Consider the following 20,287-nt stretch of genomic DNA (forward strand, 5'->3'; position numbering starts at 1 on the left):
ACTCAAGTAGCATGACATGTTTATGGAAGAGACTCGCAAAGCACCATATGAAAGTTGTTGATCCTTGAAGGTGATTCAAGTGGCCGCCGATTGGGAGAGGATTTGGACTGACCTTGGCTGTTGACGTGCATCAGATATGTATGCGGGGCAAAGTGCTTTTTGTGCTTTTTCATGCATGCCTATTTGACACCGGTCCTATTTATTTTTGCAAAGGCCCACATGTGGTGTGCTGACCCTGTGCTGTGTTTGCGCACAGCTTGTGTGACATGTGTATGTGTGCTAGTATATATTTTTGTGCGTGTACTTAGTTCTTAGTGCATGTGTGCATAAGTGCATGTGGGATGCATGCAATGCACAAAGATGGATCTGAGGCCGGTGGTGAAGGTGAGTGAGTTTAAGCAGGCTCCTCCCTCGGGCTCTTGTTCCACAGACAGTTACAAACAGGATCTTAGGAAGTGCTGTGCTGTGCTGCCGTGCATGGCCAACCGTCAGCTTGGCCTCAAAAATATGAGTCCATGTGCGACGCGCATAACTCAGCCTTGCTGCCACACCCGCCCCACTGCCCTGGCAGGCACTCCCTCAGACCATAACAACTACCACAGCCTCTTAAAACCATTTTAGTCTCCTGGATTAAATACTGTAAAGTGCCATTCATGCCTAGGCTAGTGCACAAAGCCTGTCTCTGTCTCTGACAAATACACCTGCTCACACATAGTATACCCCTGTTGAGATCTTTCTACAATGCATGCAAAGCTAATGCCAGCTTTATGGCTTTTATGTTGCATTTGAATAGCTGAAATGTTTGCTAGCACCTTCAAAATTTGTGAAAAAGTAAATGAACTGACATTGGGTCCTTACACAAAGTTGTTGACACACTCATAACCTCTATCTCTTCTCTCACGTCTCACATAGACTCCACTGAAAATCTTTTCCATATTGTTTTCTTGTTTTCCTTGCACACCAGGTTACCTGACTGATAGTGTCCCTGGTGCTAATTCAGGGCATAGGGTATGTGCAAAAGGGTGACAGTATTGCTTTTCAAATTACACTTCAAGTGCCCTACAAGCTACAAAGCAACAAAGAGTGTCTTTTAAGATAGGACCATACCGTCTCAGACGTTAGCATGGCGGCGGCGTGGTATGGTGTGATGATGTGGTGTGTGTGTGTGTGTGTGTGTGACTGTGAGTGATAGAGTGACAGCCACATGACAGGACTGCGCTGTGATCACAGCTCTGTTGAGGAGACACCGATGGCAGTGCCTGGCTGGATGCCCATCAGTTTGTCTGTCTGCCTGCCTTTCTGGTCATATTGTAGCTACACATACACATAGACACACTTAAACGTACCTGACTCAGTGCTTAATGGGTACCTGTCTGTCATACACATGTGCCGGCATGCACACAATCAACAAACCGGTGGTGGAGATGCCACGGTGCAGTGATTTCAGCTTTGGTTCCACATCACCTCCTACTAATGGTGGTAATTAATTGATGAATGAGGTCAAATCGGAGATATCCATGCACGTCTCAATTCGGATACAACCTCATCTCATCCCTGTGCTCACCTCTCTGCCACCCCGCAAGTTGTTTTCTTATTGCGCAGTGCACCACATTCCCTCTGTGCTCATCTGCATAAGACCTTGGGATGAATGTTAACGATGTTTAATTAGACAAGACGTGGGATGGATGAGTGGGTGGAGGCAGTGAGGCCAGGGTGGTGCTGCCCCTTGCTAGGGGTGGGGGGGTGGGGGGGGGGGCAACACATAAAATACACTCGTAGATCCCTGCAAGCATTCACACACATGCACACACACACACACACTTGATGAACAATAAATGCCCATTAAAGGGCCAAAAGCTACAGCTGAACATGACCTTACATGTGGTACATTCTAGCTTAGTGCTATGCTCCCCATCCTATATTTTACCAACATCAAGGGCATAGACCCCTCGTTGTTAATGCAATGTAAATTAAACAATTTATGAATGCAATATATTTGTGGGATATTATGTAGTGCTAACTAACTGCCCTTGATAGTAAATCTAATTAACCAAACTTTTGTTTCTCACAAGCTTTCTGTCTGGAATCAACCATTTTCTTGTGGAATTAATTGGCCCAATATGAGAGCATTCAACATTTCAAATTAAATTCATCCTCCTGGCTCAAGCCCTTGACTGTGTTCAGAGCATTTGTAGGGTGCTGTGCTACTACTTAAATACTGGTTGAATGGATTGAGTACAATGATCCCAGTCAACATTAAAACTTCTCATCATTACCTTCTGGAGTAATTAAACTGCAGTTTATTAAGATTTCTCGTCCAGAATTGGTCGACTGAACATTGTGACTGGGATCAATGCTAGGTGAGTGCATTGCGATCTGTGCCTGAGGCTGGCGCGCTGGCTTTTCATGCTTATCTAAGACATTGAGACAACTTTCTCGTCCCAGCTCGCTCTGTATAAACATTTCCACTACACTGATCTGTGAAAGAACATCAGGCAGCAGCTTACTGTAGGGTAATCCAGTAAATGGTCGGCATGTCGTTTCAACAGTGCAGCCATTGCAGAGATAAGGGGATGCAGATGTTTCTCGCTAGCTGGTCCCAGATGAGGTGTCATTATCCAGGCTTGGTCTCAGACCTGCTGTTTTCAGCCCATCTCCTCAACTGGGTGACTGACTGTGGACCGGATGCAAAGACACACTCAAATGTGCACTTACTGTCTGTTGCTCGCTGCCGTCTCCTCCAGGCTTGGGCTTATCTTCTGGTCATGGCCAGACAGAGACACCTGCGAATGTTGTGGATTAGCTGGCTGCCTGGAGTAGGGCGTTTAATGCAGTGCCCCAAGGGTCCTGGGCTGAAGGCAGGCTGACGCAAGCTCAATGGAGGCATCTCAGGGCCTAGATTGAGATCAATGACTTCTCAAAGCTGCCATATAAAACATTCAATGAAACAGTCATTTGAGAGACGGAGGTAAACATGCTTTGATTACAATAGAGAAAAGGAGAGTGTGTTTGTTGTCTTAAAAGTCTTACTGAAACAACAACAAGGCTGCTTGTTTTCCTTTGTGTTGGGGACGCCACGTTGAATCTCCACTCTTAATTAATTTGGTGAGCACAGAGAGGGAGCGTTTGTCACCCCTGCTCTTGCCTGTTAGTGCTATTTGTCTCTGGGTGACCTTTGATTTCACACTGCATTGGTTTTCTCCCGTTATGGACAAGAGGCGGTTTTTGCTGACAACAGAGGAAACCTTATCTTTTAAATAAGTAATTCCTCAACTGCTCAGTGAGTTCACCAGCAGCAAAATATTGGGATTGCTGAAAAGGCAGGCACAGAAGCACACTGGGGAAAAGATCTCCTCTCTGTATATGCTACAGCACCTTCGTCTTACTCATTAATAATTCCTCAACGCAGTGTTTGAACGAGGCTTTCTACACAATAGTATATTCTATACTACAATACTGCTTTTGTTTATCGAGATGGTAAACTTGTAAATATTTTTTTCTTTCCTTTTTGCCTTTGTATATATTTCTACCTTAGGATATAGCTAGGCACATTCTAGGCTTTAAAACTAGACTAACATTACCTGCAGTATCGTTTGACTGTGTCAGTTCTTTGGAGGCCCTGTGGTTAAGAGGTCTCTATGTGAGTGTGCATGGACAGCTCTTGGTTTGGCATCTGCTCTGGGTGTGACTTAGGAGGCACAGAGGGGGCCGGTTTATCGTTGTATTGTAGAGGGGTTTAGTCAGTGACACAATAGCACCAGCCAGGCCTCCTTGGCACCAGCTGGAGCCCAGAGCTTTAGGTTTTTGGGAAGGGACCATTGATTGGGGTGACGGCTGGTGTGACTGAGAGGTGGGACGGATGAGGGAATTGCAAGGGGATGGATGTGTTGGCACCTGGCTCTGTGGGTACTGGCTGGGTGCTGGAGTAGTCTCCAGTAACATTGATGCATGGCCATGAATTATATTATGGCTTGGCAGCTGCTTACCCCCAGATTCATCTTAGCAGTCATTGGGTTATTTATTCGTTTGTTTCCACCATTTGTCAAAAGAGTTCCCATGTAAAATAAAAAAAACAACCTAACAAGATTAAAAAAATGAGGCCGATTTAGAGTATTTTACCGAATGGGTATTTGTGCAGGTAAAAGCATTATGACAGCTCGCAAAGGTGTAGCAGCTAAATTCTGATGGAGTGCTTTGTTTCTGCCCAAATGTCATTTGGTGGAAAAAATATGGTGTGGCAAAGTACAAGACGGTTTTCTCTGAACCTCTCGTGAACACCTGCCTGGAAATCTGCCGGGATAACACCTCATTCAATGGCTGCCTGTGAGCTGTAGCAGCTCAGGCTGTGGGAGATAGAAGTGATGCCTTGGGCCTTTTGTTCAACTCTGACATGGCTGTTCGGACACCTTTGTTCTGGGAGGAGAGGCCCATTCACAGCGTGCCCGGGGAACAAATTGAATCTGGTTGACAATTAATAGCCGTGCGGCATGTTTAATTAAGAGCATGTAGCCAGCGAGCGACGTGAGGGAGATAAACAGAGGAGAGCTGCACGGAGCCAGACTGGGCTCACAAAGGAGCAGGCCACTGGAGCGTCTGGCTGATCGATTCCCCACCGTCTGCAGAGAGCAGCCTTCACAAAGAGCAGCCTGCGCCTCCCCTCTCAACGGGCCAAACTTTAAGAGGGGAGAGATGTGAGACTGATAATGCACACAAGGCAGATGGGAGTATGCAGATAGAGGCAGAAAAGTTTAGGAAAAGTTAGCTCAGTGGGAAAAAAAGTGCAAGTGAAACCTATACAGCTGCAGAGATGCACTTCAGTAATTGCTAGCTTCAGTTTGGTGAAAATGACCTTGAACATGATGATTACTGGTGTTGAGTGGTCATTGACTGTAGCTCATGTGGATGGTTAGTGTTACATAGATGTCTGCTGTTGGGGTCTGCTGTTGGGAGACAAAACACGCATGCCGGCAAGCTGGTTTGACTTCAGGCATCTGTGACCTTCACAGTCCCACATTCCCATTATTGTAACATGAACACAAAGCGGCAGAGAGAGAGAGAGAGAGAGAGAGAGAGAGAGCACTTGACAGCTTGTCTGATAGGCCAAACAATACCAGCCATGGCCAGGCGATGCGCTGGACAGATAGTTATACACACACACACACACACACATACACGCACTCACACCCACTTCAATTAAAGAGAGCCCTCCTCCAGAACTAACAATCACATCAGTCAGCGAGATGGCAGGAGCTGAGAGGAGATAAAATGAGAGCAGTTCATGTGAGGATTTGACTGATACTGTTGTGTGTGCCTGCATGTACAGTCAATGTTCCTATGTGTGAGTGTGTGTGTGTTCTTCCTGGACATGTGTGTGTTGACAGGCGTCCAGAGAGATGACAGGAACAGAAAAGGGAGTTGCAGGAATGTAACTTGTTCATGTAAAAATTAAAAGGCTGTGTGTGTGTGTGTGTGTGTGCACTGTACAGACTGTATACAGGAAGTAGCAATAGAGGATAGAGGCATGAGTCTGACAGACAAAGGGTGATCCTTTCATGCTGACGAGTAGTTGGGGAAAAAAAGAGTTTCTGCCGGCTAATTGGCCTGAGCTGGAGATCTGGCCATCCCTTTGGTGAATTTTCAGACTTGTCTTGTCTTCATGTCTTTTCTCTCTGTCTCTAGAGCAGAGTGTGTCACTCTCTATGGACGGACAGTGTGGGCTCAATGTTTCATCCTGTTTCTTTCATGGCATATACTGTAGTCGATTAAAGACATAACATTTTGCCCTTTAACACATAATCTGCCTCTTCTTCAATCTGTTTCTTTGCCTCTTTCTCTCCTCCTCCTCCACCTCCTCCTCCTTCCTCTCCTTCGCCTCTTCTCTTCCTGCCTTTAACATGGTGAACAGGCTTTAGTTTGTGTGTCACAATTTGTTCTCCTGTCAGAACATCCTGCATTTTTGTATTTAAGAGCTCTTTCACTATAGCTGCAGATTGAGAACAGGTTGAACCGAACTCTATAAACTTTACATAACCCCAAATATTCTCAGCACAGCATGCTACTTATGCAAACGCACACACATATTTGCACCACATGCTCACAGGCACACGTGCATGACTCCCTGGTCAAAGATAGCTGCAGTTTTGAAGTGAGACCTATAGGTGGTTCTGGGGTGTGTCTTGGATTGAAAGTTAGAAATTGGTTTCATGCAAGGGTGCCCCAGTCATTTGGCTGCACTGAATAGTGGGATTCAGAGGATAATTCAGGCATTAATTGATTCTGGAGCCTGAAATAAATAGGCTTGAGACAGAACTCTTCTCATTTGTGCCTTTCGAGGAATACGGGGGAGTCTCCCCCCGTCTCCCCTCCCCTCTTTGGATAGGTCCTGCAGGAGCCTTAAAATGAAAGCTGACATCAGTTGATTGATATGAAGTGAATGGTGACCTTCTAGATTCCACTGTCACTTCATTTATGCACGATACCATCGCTCCTTGACTTTTGGGAAAATTTGGGTGATATTTGAGGATATAGTGCTTATATTCTTACAATGTCTCCACAGAGAGAAATCACGCCTCAATTATATTTAGATGACATTTAATGCGCTCTCTGTGGATTTTCACTGCAATATCTTTCTCACACAAAGCATAAGGAAGCAACAAATGTAGCATTTATGTCTGCACTCTATATCAAATTGTGAAATTACATTCGGAGTCAAACAGACCTGGCGGCTTTTGGCTGTACAATCTGACACGGCACTTTCAATATCTGCTGTCTTCCAAAACAAGCACATCTGTCAAATAGAAGACATACAGTAAAGTATTAGAGAGAAAGGAGACACAGAAAGAACCATCTCCTCCAGTAAGTTTGACTGCTCCTGCAGGTTTTTTCCCTCTTTTGGTGGAAGTTGGGTTTGAGGGGGGAAAAAAGTTCAGCAGCAGAATAGGGTAACAGCCTGGAGTCTCGGCAGTGGGGCTCGGGTAAGGTCAGCATCATGGAGGCTCCGCCACTCTCCGTTCTCCTTGGTTGGGCCGTCAGCAGGGGGGAACAGACATCCTGCTGCATAGATGATGAAGAGGACGTGCAGCATAGACGTCAGAGGTCAGACAGCCACGGGGCGCCAGGAAGTGAACCTGGCCGCTTCCCGCCGCGCCCTGCAGCGCACACATACACATTTTTTGCCCTGTTTACTAATGTAGTGCTCCATATTTCCGCCGAGTCTCTAACACATCTTAAAGTCTTGCCAGAAGTTAGAGCCTGAGGGAAAGAGAGGGAGCGAGAGATAGAAGAAGAAGAGAGGTGTAATAGAATCATTACACAAGACACATCTCTCAAGGGTACAGCAGTAGGAGGTCCCATATGGGCTTTACATCAGCAGGCACATACACATCCATAGCAACAACCACAGGGTCACAATGCTGCCTAATTATGCCTGACAAAGATGGATGTATTTCATCTCAGTCAACTCTATGTCCAATTCTCATTCAGTGTGTCCCTAACACACCACATGCTGTAGATTCATTCCCACATAAACCTTTCTTGTGAGTCCTCCAGGTTTTTCTTGTGCTAGGGTTGCCTCTCTGCTTTCCTCCTTCTCTAATCTTTCCTAGTCCTTGCTGCTGATTCTCTGCTATTGCTCCTGTTCTGTTATACCATGGACACAAGTATACTACGATACAAATGCATAGAAATACAAGACGTGCACGCACAGGTGTGATGTTACAGTGTGGGCTGACCATTGTAGTCCTTCAAGGCCAAATAATTACATCCTCTCAACGAACATCCGAGACAGCAGCCATGGCTCCAAAGCCAAAACAATCCTCCCTCATGCCAGCTCCCTCTCTCTCTCTCTTTCAGTCTGTCCTGTTTTCCCTTCAGCATATGGCTGCAGCTTCTCATTCTGAGGCAGAGGAGGTGGGAAGGGAGATGGCGTATTCTGCCCCCTCACACACGGTGTCATGGAGCACAGAGTACAGTAGAAAAACAATAATAATGAGAGTTTCTATAGGATTTTGTATGTACCTAGATTTGGGGTAAGATAGTAAAATTGTATGAATACTTTTTTTCCACAAATAAAAACACAATGTCACAAATAATTTACCGTGTATTGCCAGAATTGATTTCTCACTTCAATCTGTCACTATGAAGTCTTTATTAGACCCATTAGTGAGGCCCCAGCTGGCCCAGCAGAGCAGCAGGAATCAAAACTGGGAAGGAAGAGGGAATATAATATCATTTCTGTGATAATGATATTAGTCACTATTTAATTGTGTTTATTTTGTAAACTTTAGGAATATTAATAAAAATCTGTCAGTCGTCAAAGTCACCCACTGTCCCTCAAAAAACGTGACTTCTCTTTTAGCTAGTGGTTTATTCAGTTAATTGATAAAGCTACTGTAGCTAATCCTAATTAAGTAACTTTTCTTCTGCCATAGTGCTGCTGTCTTTGTCTAATTGGAGCCTGTAGTATTGCGCCTGATTCTGTATTTAATTGTTTTTGCGATCGACTACCTCTTAAAGCTGACAAACTTTAAGAGTTGTAGAATAGGCCTACGTGACAAGCTAGTTGCTTGATTGGTTGCTGAACTTTGCTTCTTATACAGGTGGGTGACAAATGAAACAAAAAGCCAACAGGAAATGTCTTAGTACGATGTTGAGCCCCCCTTTCTTTTTTTCAAAAAGCCATGTCTGAAATCTTCAATACGTGTTCAGTTGGGTTGAGATCTGGTGACTATGACGGCTGCAACATATGATAATCATATAATAACTCATTCTGCCCTGTATGGACACATCTGAATTTGATATGTTTCTCACTTTTCATTTTTTCTGGTTTTACCTTTCGTTACCCCTATGTAGAAACCCATGTGTGTTTGTGGGCATGAGCATGCACAAGAGCTCTGTTGTATGCACACCAATCATATTTCATTTTGTTACGCTAATAAAATGAAGTTAGGCTGTTAGCGTGTACGGCCCATTGTAAAAATTTCACCCCTCTGGAGCCAGACCCCTCCTCTGCTACTGTTCTTCCTTACTGCTAGGTCTTCTGCTGGTATGAAAGTATATAGTGTAAAGAAGTCAAATTGTAAACAAAAAGGAGAGTGCTGGCGTAGCAGCTGCTGTGGGTAACATTGATTGCAGGAGCAGGGAGGTGTGCAGCGTTGAGGAGTGAGAGGGGCCTCCCCAGGAGAATGCCTCCTTTTTCAGAACAGTCTTATGACCAGCATGCCAAGCAGAAATGTGAAGAGAAGCATTGACCAACTACTGGAAAACATCTAAGCTATCCAGGATCAATTCCAAATTGATCCCAGAACTATGTATAATGTAGGGCAGTGTATGGCTTGTCTTGCTCTTCCCGCCTCCTGTATGGCAAGAGAGAGCCAAACTGCAGGAGCTGAGGCGGTACATAGCGAGCTAGATGGAGAAACAGAACTAAATTGCCTGAAGTGTGTTTTAAACATATGGTAAGGCGTTTGTGGTGTACAAGTGTGCTGAGCAACTGTGCTGGGTGTGACGCGGGAACAACACATGCATTATTGTGGGCTCCGAATTTCGTTCCGCCATGATGACGCACTTGTACCACTGGTACATCAGTGGCCAAAACACAGGATTGTTTATGCTAGTGGGTAAGGTAGAGCAGAACAACTCTGTTGCTCCTACACAGCGGAGCAATAGAGTGGACACAGTGTGACTTCCACCCCTTCTTTTTAGCATGGGTATTCCTGGGAAGCCCCATGCAGGTCCTAATGAGCAGTATACTGGAGAGGGCATCTTTTTAACCCAGCACAGGGAGTCATAGAACAGCCTCACTCCTCTTCAACAGATGCCAAGTGCAGCTGTCAACAGCTCCATACTCTGTTGTTGCTTACTTTCACTTTCTCAACTCTCTCACTCTCCGATGTCTCTGTTTCTGTCTCACCCCTCTGACTTCCTCTCTTTTCCTCCGTCATGACTGTTGTTCTTGATAGCAGATCCACTGCATCCTATTATGAACCGTGCTCAAACAATCTTAAAGGCTAGCTGGAGGTTACAGCTTGCTAAAATAGATTCACCCTCACTACTCTCCCCAGCTTAAAAGAGTAATATGGCCATATGAGATTACATAGATACAGTGTGTGATACATTATTGCTTGTGCATTAAGAATTCATGAAGTATAAACAAAAAAAAACCAAAATGATTCAGCAAAGGTGCTTTTGCTTGCAGAATCGAACCGAAGCGCTCTTTTTTAATCACCATACCTTCACGCTTCTCCTGTTTTAAATACATTTATCATTGTCATGGGGAAAAAAACTTTAAACTTTGTTCCTCCTTTCTCCTTTTTGATTATCCTCTCCCTTTTCAGTAACTCTCCCACCCTCCTCCTCCATCCCTTTCTTTAGTGCCAGTCTCTATCTCTTCTGTGTCTAATTGCATTTGAATTTTTTCTGGTGTAATCTTGTGATAGCCTGGAGCTTCAGCAACCCCCCTCCTCCCTTCCTCCTCCTCCATTTGTGCCCGGCCCTGGGCAGGTTGGTTTCCTGGGCTGCCCTGGAGGAAATATCAGATGACCTGGCACTCCACAGCAAAACCCAGGTCATCAGGGAGGGCTCCTCTCACCGTATCCCTCCCTTGGCCCCCTCTCATCCACTTCCTGCTTTCAAGTGCAGGGCAAGGTCAAAGCTTTGAGGATGCATTCCCCAGACTTCACCACGAGGCAGGCTGGAGGCGCTGCACTCTTCTCTCTAACCAGACTTTCCTCCATCTATTCTTTCGCATCTTCCTGCCCTCTCATATTCATTTCATTAGCTCAAGCTTTTACTGCAATCAATACTGTTGCTAAAGTTAGTTTTTCTAATACAGCTATTCATTAAGTGCCTTTTCATTAGTGTCACTAAAGCACCAGTATAACTGGAATAATACTGTAATGGACAAACATGCGCTGTAATTGTTGAATCCTTGCTTTTGGGGTGATGAAGACCGGTTTTAAATGGTTGAGCTCACGAAGAATGAGTCATTACTTACTATGTTTTTACATAATGTCTCCAGTAAATCGTGGTTTTTAAAAACTGAGATTAAATTCTCAGACAATGAGTAAGTGTTGGTATTTTAATGTAGAGGTGGCACAGAAGGGAATGTGCTTCAGAGTTTTGTCCTCCCTGCTCTGTATCATTCCCACCTCTCATTTTCTGTCAGCTCAAATGCGCTGTGGATGCAGAAGCAGAGGAGAGACATTATGGATGGTGTTTAGAGACAGGTGTCTGATGCGTCCTGAGATAATGCCAAAAGACTCCTATCTCTCCTTCTAATGGAACAGCGACAGTTGTTTCAAGTGATCAGGTCTGTCATCCAAATGCTGGAGCGTTGGTCCTCTCAACGCCTGTCTTTTGTCCCATAAATCAAAGTTGCTAGTGAGAGAGAGAATCAGAGGGAACAGCAAAACAATCTAGCCTCAGGTCATCCCAGGACAGTGAATCTACCGTGGAATATCTCCATTAAACGCTGGCGTCATCTTTGACTCACTTTTGTGAAAGAAAGGTTGAGGGTCTGATGAATCCATCTGATCAGTTTTACAAACAGTTACCCCTAAAATTGTCATTGCAGCTAATTTGGTGACAAAATATGGGACAAGTCAAACAGTGTTTATTTTCTGAGAGTTTACTGCTCCTGCTCCCACACCCCTGCTTCCTTGGTGCAAAGAAGTGAAATAGGATGAATATGTTAGTGTCATCTCCAATTTCAAATAGGTAGACATTTCAAAAGCTGATTCTCTCTGGAGAGAATGTTGTACCTCCAGAGTGAAAATATCATTTGAAAGGCGAGACAGTAAAAGCCAGTCATCTCAAAATGAAAATTTTCTTATGGTGGCTTTCCTTTTCACCTCAGCGGTTATGGTAAAGGAAAAAAAATGTGAGTGAGTGAGATATTGGAGAAAGCATATGGACGCTATGAGAAGAGAAAACGAGAGGGGAGAAACACTGATGAGTACAGGAGTGACACCTCCTGAAGAGCATGTTAATAACGTGCCAGGCCCAGACAGGTAACCAGTAATCAGACCCTCTGATTGTAACACGGTAGACAGAAACACACACACAAACACTCTCGGCTCTCCATCTCCATCAGCCCTGAAACTGCTAGACTGCTCCGTCATGTTCTGGGGCGGCCCCCTTTGCTAACAGTGTGTCGCAGCTTTTACAGAGACAAAAGAAACAAATGAGATGGCTGGGTTACAACAAACAGCTCCGGGTTGTTCTTTCCCCTGTAAAATGAAAGGCCCCTTTTTTGCAACCGCCGTGTCAATTAGAGGAGGTGTTGCTCATACTTACTCTCTGGTTCACTGCCAGCTTGCGCTGATTGTTATTTATTTACATCAAGCTTGGAAGGAAGTTTGCCTCAATATAAGCTGTGCAGAATACAGCCCTTACTGGTAGAGTATATTTCAACAGCACCTGGAGATAAAACCCCAGCAAGGATCATGTCAATGGAGAGGCTAAGGCATAAAGGAAGGAAGTACAAACAGCCTGACAGGAGCAGGATTCTGACCTAAAAGGTAGAGTGAGGTAGGAGCTGTGTGTACAGAGGGCCTCCTCTGAATATTTCCCCACTGACGGAGAGCAGGCAAAAGGTACTGAGGTCAGCAGATAGAGTCCAGAGCCCATTGACAGCTGCTGGTTTGACTTTGATGCACCATCAGTGTTCAGCACACTGCTTGCCTGCTTCCCCCTCCACCCCTCTTGCACTAACCCGCAAGCGTGTTTGCTCAACCTGAACGCACGCTAGCCTCTCATTATGCCGCCCATGCAAACTTTGTCTCTTTGCAGCTGTTTAATGGCTGCACGTCTGTTTTTGTTTGTTTCCTCACCATAAGATTATTGCACCTTTATGGTTGGTCGGGGGGTTGGAATAATCCCTGGCATCTGTTCAGAGAGGGAGGGGTGCGCAAAGAGCCAGAGGTAGAGGCTCACTTGTATTTTTTTTATTTTTTTAAATACGAGGCCATGCGGCCCTCTATTTCATCCGCTGCCACTGAGGCTGGGGCTGTGGCGGGGTTTTAAAGACAAGAGTGATGGAAGGGGCTATGTGCTAACAGGCACAGAGGTCACTGAAGGAGCTTCCCGCTGCCGTTTATCCCTCCCAAAATGAACACAGAATAGCAGGGATTAATCTAATCACTGCCGTGTTAGTCTAATTTACTTACAGATGTATGCAGAAAATTAACTTTGTTGTGACCCTAGTAGTGAAGCGTTATTTTTTCTCTTTTCATGCGAACATTTCACTGCTATATTGTTTTTTTTCCTATATCATAAGTTATCGTATATCATCGTATATCATAAGTTATAAAGGAGAGGACCAGCGCCTCTTGACAGCCTCATCCCCCTCCTATCTTTTTCTAAATTCAAGACTCCATCTTGTCATGGCTTCTCTGCCTCCGGTCATTATGGCAGGAAAACAGGAAGTTAATCAACACAGCATTATCTCCAAGCCTGCACCTGGAGGCAAGGGTGCCAGTCATGCTACCACCCCCTCTCTGTTGGGACCCCTGCCAGCCTGGGAACCCCTCACACTGCAGTGCCCTGCAGTGTCCCTATGGGACATGGCCAGTGTGCTGTGTCTGTGCCAGGTCACACTTGTGACACAGCCTGGATGAGTCAATGGGAGCCTTCTTGCAGTGGTGCATACTTTTGAGTGTGTGTGCATGCAGCGAGAAACGAAGGAAGAAAGGAAAGAGTGTCAAGAAGACAAAAAAAAACAGCTGGCTCTGTTTTTGTGATCGCTTTGTGCTGCCACACAGGTCTCATATTTTTTTGATTTCTGCTGTACAGAAAGCTGGTGATTTTGGAGACATTATTGCCCCATGTGGACGAACGAAGTAACAACATAAAGCCCCAGAGGAGGCTGTTTCTCAAACTCAAGCCTCACAGACCAAACAAGACAATATTTGAACATATTCATGCTTAAAGATTTGTTGACACCCCAACATGAGGAGAAATGCACATCCTTAGAAACTTAAAACATATATTTTGTTGAAGATGGCACCAGGTCCGTCCTTGTGTCTAGCTATCTCTTACAGTCTGAGAAGCTGACAAATGTTCTTGCTGAAGAGTGAATTGCTGGCTGTCGCTGGTAATCATTAGGTTGTCTACCAGCATCCAAAGTGCTTTTATTTCTGCCCATTAGTTTGGTGAGAAAATGGCCGGGTATGGTCTAGCGTGTTCCCCCTTACACTCAGACTGATGCAGTAGGCAGGGCAAGCATGGGAAACATGAAAGTGTTTGAAGTATCTCTATTTATACCAGTGGCAGTTTGGGCTTTTTTTTACTTCAGTGTCTATAGCATCTCTTTGTACACAACTGAGTCCAAGGATCAACAGCCTTTTCTGAAGTAGCAGTACACACGCATGTCAATATTGTGAGACTGGCGTGTAATTATTATTCAAAGGTTAAAGAGTGGATTGATCCATAGAGGAGTGTCAAGGGCAGATCAAAGGGATTTGGGGGAGGATCGGACCAAAAATGTTAAAAGCTGCTCACTCTCAAACACAGAGATGTCAATCTTTCTGAGAGCACCTTGATGTCCTCAGAGGAGAACTTGATCAAAGCTTTCGTAACAAAGATGGTCTCAGAAGATGATCTGACCTCAGCTGCATTCCACTTCTGTCTTTCACTTTACTTTTACCAGTCTCCGTTTACCTGCCTGAGCTTCCTGGCACTGCCCCTGTTTCCGTCTTTCCTGTGTTTGTGCTGCTGGTTAGACTGTCTGAATATCAATGAAGCAGTCTCACCGATGTATTACAAACACAAGAGAACAGTGATTAAAGATGACATATCTAAGCCTCACTCCCTTCCTCTCTCCTCTCTTCTCTTTTTCACAGGAGATCGCAGCTTACTTGATAACATTTGAAAAGCATGAAGAATGGCTAACGACATCCCCTAAAACAAGGTAAGAAAATTACACTCCTGCCCTCTTTTAAAACATAAGTTAAGATTCATAGCCCTAAAAGTATTACATTCAGGGAGCCAAGATTTCCATTTTTAGTTTTACATATTTTTTTCTTCAAGACCATTTCCCTTATGCGCAGCTTGCAACCTCCTTCAAGTTCAGTGTATGATGTTTAATATTACAGGCTGCTGATGGCTGTTCAGAAAAGTTTACAGTTTGCAGATACATGATAGAATATTAATATTGACTAATAATTGCCTTTTAGCAAGCCAATTAACATAACATGCAGTGGTGCAGCATCTGCTTTGAATGGTATGTTAATGTGTTCCTATCTGTCTGCACATTCACCACTCAACTAATAACACTGTTGAAGCTGGGGGTGTTTGTCAGGGTCAGACATTACACCCACATGTGGAACAAAATGCCAAGAGCTACTGTAATATTTGAAATAGTATAGGGGTGCCAGTGCAGTTAATTTATTTTGTTAATGTATGCAGATACATATAGGGCCAATTTGCAAATGAAGAACACGTTCTCCTTGGCTTTTCAGCCAACGTTTCCACGTGAAATTTAATGTCAGCAAACAAATGTGTTTTGTGGCAGCATTGGCTGTGGGGTAATTATATAATCTATGTGGTATAATAATTAATAATGCAGGAGGCTTTGTAATAGCATTCCTCTACATTTGACAGTAGTGGACAGCTCTTTGTTTGAGTAGCTTTGGCTAATCTCTTCAGCTCTGGGATTCAGACCACACAATCATTTCACCGCTACAGCAAATACAGCCTGTTAACACAATGTCCCCTTTACTAAGTTTACATTTTCATGCATTTGGAATCAGCTCAATGTGTTAAAGCTTTCTTTCTCTTTTTCTGCAAGCTGGACTGGCTATGCTGGCTTTATTAGCAGTCCTCATCCATGTGTAAATGGACCCTGGGCTCACTGACATAGAACCCATTCTTCACGTCCCTATCCCCACCCCTCCTCTCTTCCACTGCCTCGGAGGGACATTGATAATAGTTCTGCATAAAGACACTGCCAATTAGAATAGGTTCTCTGGTGTAATTATGGAGCATGAGCCAAAAGAGCACTGAGCTCACCTGTTTTTTATCAAGAATGCCCTCTCCTCCACAGGCCAGCTACTCACCAAAAATGAAACCAATGTCAGGCGTATTTCAATCATGAGATGTGGCCTGAATAGTTATTAGACTGACCTTTATTACTCTCTCCAGAACATACAGGGGCTGTTATATTGCTGTAGTATGGTAAATGACATTAAGGAACAAGTATAAAAGGGTTCAAGTAAAAAAAAAGAGACTAAGACGGGTGCTAGAGCATTACAAATGTCAGCGCGCTGGCATCCTCCAGCACAAGACAGCCTAAAAATGACACTTGTGTGAGATGTGAGAGACGTTTGATCCAGTGACTTTCTAGCAAAATGGTCCTCCGGATGCTCATAGCCACAGTCTGTCACCACTGGCTGGCTGTTATGCAGTGGCCTCAGCTGCCAGTGTGGTCAGGGATTTCAACCCCATGTCATGTCTCAGTGCAGGTGCTGATATCTCAGGGAGCAGCCCCTAGTGTATACCTGCAGACCACCTGACGACACAAAAACACATTCCATGTTTTAGAGGAGCCATCACTGCAGGACAAGATGTGTGTGATTACTTTATGTGTGTGTTTCTGGACAAGAGAAGCAGGGAGAGTGTTTGTGTTTTCCCAGATGTCAGTGAAAGGGTAGAGCGTAGTGATGGATGTTGGGGCCAGGAAAGGTTGGAGGGAGTGAAAGGGTGCGGCATATATGTGTGATTGATGCGAGCTGATTGATGGCTGGCCTCTATATGAAAATCTTTCTGCTCAAGGTCATGGGTGATAGGTCAGATTTGGGACACCTGTGGTTAAGTGCTGCCTTATCATTTGTCATCACACATTTCCTGGTGCTTGTGTGGGTGAGTGTGTGCACATCTGATTGTGGGTGTGCTGTCTGCATGTCTGTGTGTGGGTTGACCCCTGTGGGGAATAGGCTAAGTAGGCTAATTCTCCCCCTGCCAACGCCTGTAGACAGGGTCAGCAGGGCATGATGGGAGGCAGAGATAAGCAGCAGGGTCATACACGGAGAGGCACCGCACTGCATGGCTGCACCGCATGCATGTAACAACTCTGACACATGCAGGTCGTAAACATGGGAGTGGGCCTCAGCCAGAGCGCAAGGAGCTGACGTTAGCTGTTTGACCAAGGTGACACGCGATGCAGGACATGCCCTGAATAGAGATGGCATCCTGTCAACACAAGGAAGATGAGATGAAGTGGACCAATTACATGCATGCACTGATGTGCTTTGCTATGTTAATACTTGTGCGCATCAGCCAGGCCCATACAGTAAAAGTACAGTCTTTTGTTTGGGTCTGTTTCTGTTTGTTTATCATTTCAAAATCTGAAGCGTGCCAGGGGAAAGTGGTGGAATGCTGAGTGATTGATGTGCCTAGCTCTAGTAATACACATTCCCTTTCAGATAGGAAGTGCAACAGTGCTTAAAATCAATACCAGTGTTCTCCCACTGACTGCTTGAACAGCACTACAGCTAATTCAGGCCGCACCTGTCAGAGCTGGGGAAATCTTTCCCTGCTCGGGCCTTACACTTTAATTTACACCCACAGCCTCGCTGGCTTCCATTTCCATTAAAGGGAGAGCCTGGCATTATGGCTTTAATGAAGGCCGCGGCCAGGCTGTGATTTAAGATGGCCGTTACCCCGTACCTTCACTCCACAGGAGGGAACACACTTAAAGGGACAATTAGGATTTTCCTCTCCTACATCCTCCCAGATAGCCATACTCATTCTTTCCTTTCACCTTTTTAAAGATGTGTCCATGTTGCCTCAGCTGATGGGATCTGAAGGTGCCTGTGGGGAGGAGAGTGAACACAGAGAGAAGGCACAGAAACATTGTTGTTCCAAATCTAGACAATAACATTTGATTTGACCTCGTCATGGGCATTACATTGTGCTCCTGTTGAGGGCAGGCATTCGTTGTCCATCATAAATGACACAAATGTCTCCTCGAAGGGCTTTTTCCTAGATGATTGTATGCTGACAGATGGAGAAACTATTGACTAGAGGGTGTCACAGATTGGTCAGCCCAAAGAGCTAATAGACACCTGTGTGTCGTATAGAGATAGCTCGTTACCCTGAGCATCCCCTAAATGGCACACGGTTTCATGAGTGGAGCAGTCGCACATTAGTGTTTCTCTTCTCCACTGTTTGTTTTATAGGACTGGCTAACAGCAACCCATCTGAAAACACAACAGAGAGAGTGCATCTATGTCTGTCATCCAGATCTCTGTATGTGTGTGTGTACTTGTGTAATCTCCTGTCCGGTGTATAAAATGCAAACATACAGTGGACTTGTTACAGCTGTGGGATAGTCGGAAGTTTCGAACACACAGATTTACACATGTGCTTACATGACCGCAGAACACACACACACACACACATTGTATATTGAAACTATCAAACAATAAGCACCAGTCCTTGGAGGGCTCCGCAATGACACTGAACCTAGCCGCCCCCACGTCCCAGCGCAATAGCCCTCTCTCCTCCCACATCCACAGCAACAGCAGCAGCAGCACTCCAAAATGAATCCGAGTCCCTTCAGACAGCTTCCAAAGACAATGCTTTTATTAAAACCTACAGCAGCGGCACCACCCCAGAGGCGCGGGCACACCAGCAACAGAGTAGAGCAGAACTGAGAGGCAGCCTGAAATCTACTAATGACTGTTTGTTTGCTATTGTGTATGGTGTTTACTATTGTGTATGGAGCCTGTGAATGTGTGAAGATCTGTGTATGTATGTGTGTGAGTGTGAGTGAGAGAAAAATAGAGGGGATTGTGTTAATGCATGTGTATACATACGTAAATGTACTCTTGCGTATGCACACAGTATTTCTGCAGACTTGAGAGAGCGTGACTACGCATTAGAAAAACGCATTGTGGATGAACATATGCAGGCATTTATGAATGTATTGAGAAGGCATGTGTGTGTGTAATTACCAGTGAAATTGTGTGGATGTGTTTTGAATTAAAAATAGGATGCCTGTGTATACTATGTGTGTGTCTTTTTTAAAAGAGAGGTAGTATCTGGGTGAGTCTGCCACTGTGAATAAGACCTCCCTAGGCCTATGTGTAAACTCTGTTTCTGTCACCTAGTCTGGCACATGGTGTGAGGAAGTGCTGGGCTTTCTGTGTGTGTGTATGTGTGTATGAGTGGGGGTGGGGGCTGATGTGTAGGATGTGCCTGAGAAGGGCGTCTGATAGTGTTTGGTCCTAATGCTTTGTGGCACTCGTTGGCTGGCAGAGTTTCAGAGGAGAGTGGAAAAGGACAGGAGCAGCAGGAGAGAGAGAGAGAGAGAGAGAGAGAGTAGAAAGCACAAAGAAAGAGGGACACATACAGAAACAAAGGCATACAAGATAAAGAGATATTAGATAAGATCACATTGAAACGAAGACAGTAGGACATATGGCACTGAATCAAGCCAGAGTTATGAAAAAAGCCAACATGTCAAGTAAATGTGAAGAGAGTGAGTTGAACTAGTGTGATCTCCTTCATCTCTTTCCTCTGCTTGTCCTTCTTCTCTTCTGTTGTTTTGTATCCCAACTCATCATGAGTAAAAGTTTAGTTTTGCTGCATAGTGACACTTCTCCCCTGGCTGCCCCACTCTGTCGGGCCCTGGAGGACACTGTCCCATGCTGCTTCCACCCAGTCAACAGCCCTGACAAGGACAGCTATGCCCACCTGGGGCCTTGCGGGCTTGGTGAAATAAAGCCCACCAGGGAAAGCAGAGAGGACAGGAGTGAGGTGAACCCAGAGAGCATGAGGTAAGAGTGAATGAAAGATAGAAAATGAAAAATGGCCATTGAAGGAAGAGTGAATATGATGGAGCGAGAGCAGTTTAGAAAATGGAAACATGTCGATAAGAGAAGTGAACGGACGAGATGGAGATGGGAGGAATAGTGATGGATGGGGTGAGGAGGAGAAGGAGTTGGGGGGAGAGGATTTACGCAAACAGACGAAAGAGCAGGAGAAAGATGGAATAGAGGGGGATTGAGCTGACATAGGGCGAGGGAGAGAAAAAAGAGAAAATAGAGTGGGCAAACAGGAGATAGAGATGGAGGGAGGTGAGCAATGGATTCCACTGACAGATAGAGAAAAGTCCTGTGGTTTTGGGGCATGGGGGGAGAATGCAAACGGTCAATAGATTACAGCTAGTGCTGGGCCGAGTGCCTGGGCCTCAGACTCCTAGCCAACTTAATAGTGCCTCTTGTTTGTCTGTCCTCTAAAGTAATGCCCAAGCTGAGCCCAGGGAAGCAGCCTGAGCCTGAGGCTA

At 45.0% G+C, this 20,287-nt stretch overlaps 1 protein-coding gene across 1 annotated transcript in view; it reads left to right on the forward strand.

Moving 5' to 3' along the window:
- camta1a (calmodulin binding transcription activator 1a) overlaps nt 1-20,287 on the forward strand; it is a 265,794-nt gene that overhangs the window by 105,325 nt on the left and 140,182 nt on the right. The window contains exon 4 of the mRNA XM_070910084.1: nt 14,841-14,908. Coding sequence (XP_070766185.1) covers nt 14,841-14,908 — 68 coding nt within the window. The remainder of the gene's footprint in view (nt 1-14,840; nt 14,909-20,287) is intronic.

Source organism: Enoplosus armatus, chromosome 8 (genome assembly GCF_043641665.1).
Source record: "Enoplosus armatus isolate fEnoArm2 chromosome 8, fEnoArm2.hap1, whole genome shotgun sequence".
Classification (NCBI taxonomy): domain Eukaryota; kingdom Metazoa; phylum Chordata; class Actinopteri; order Centrarchiformes; family Enoplosidae; genus Enoplosus; species Enoplosus armatus.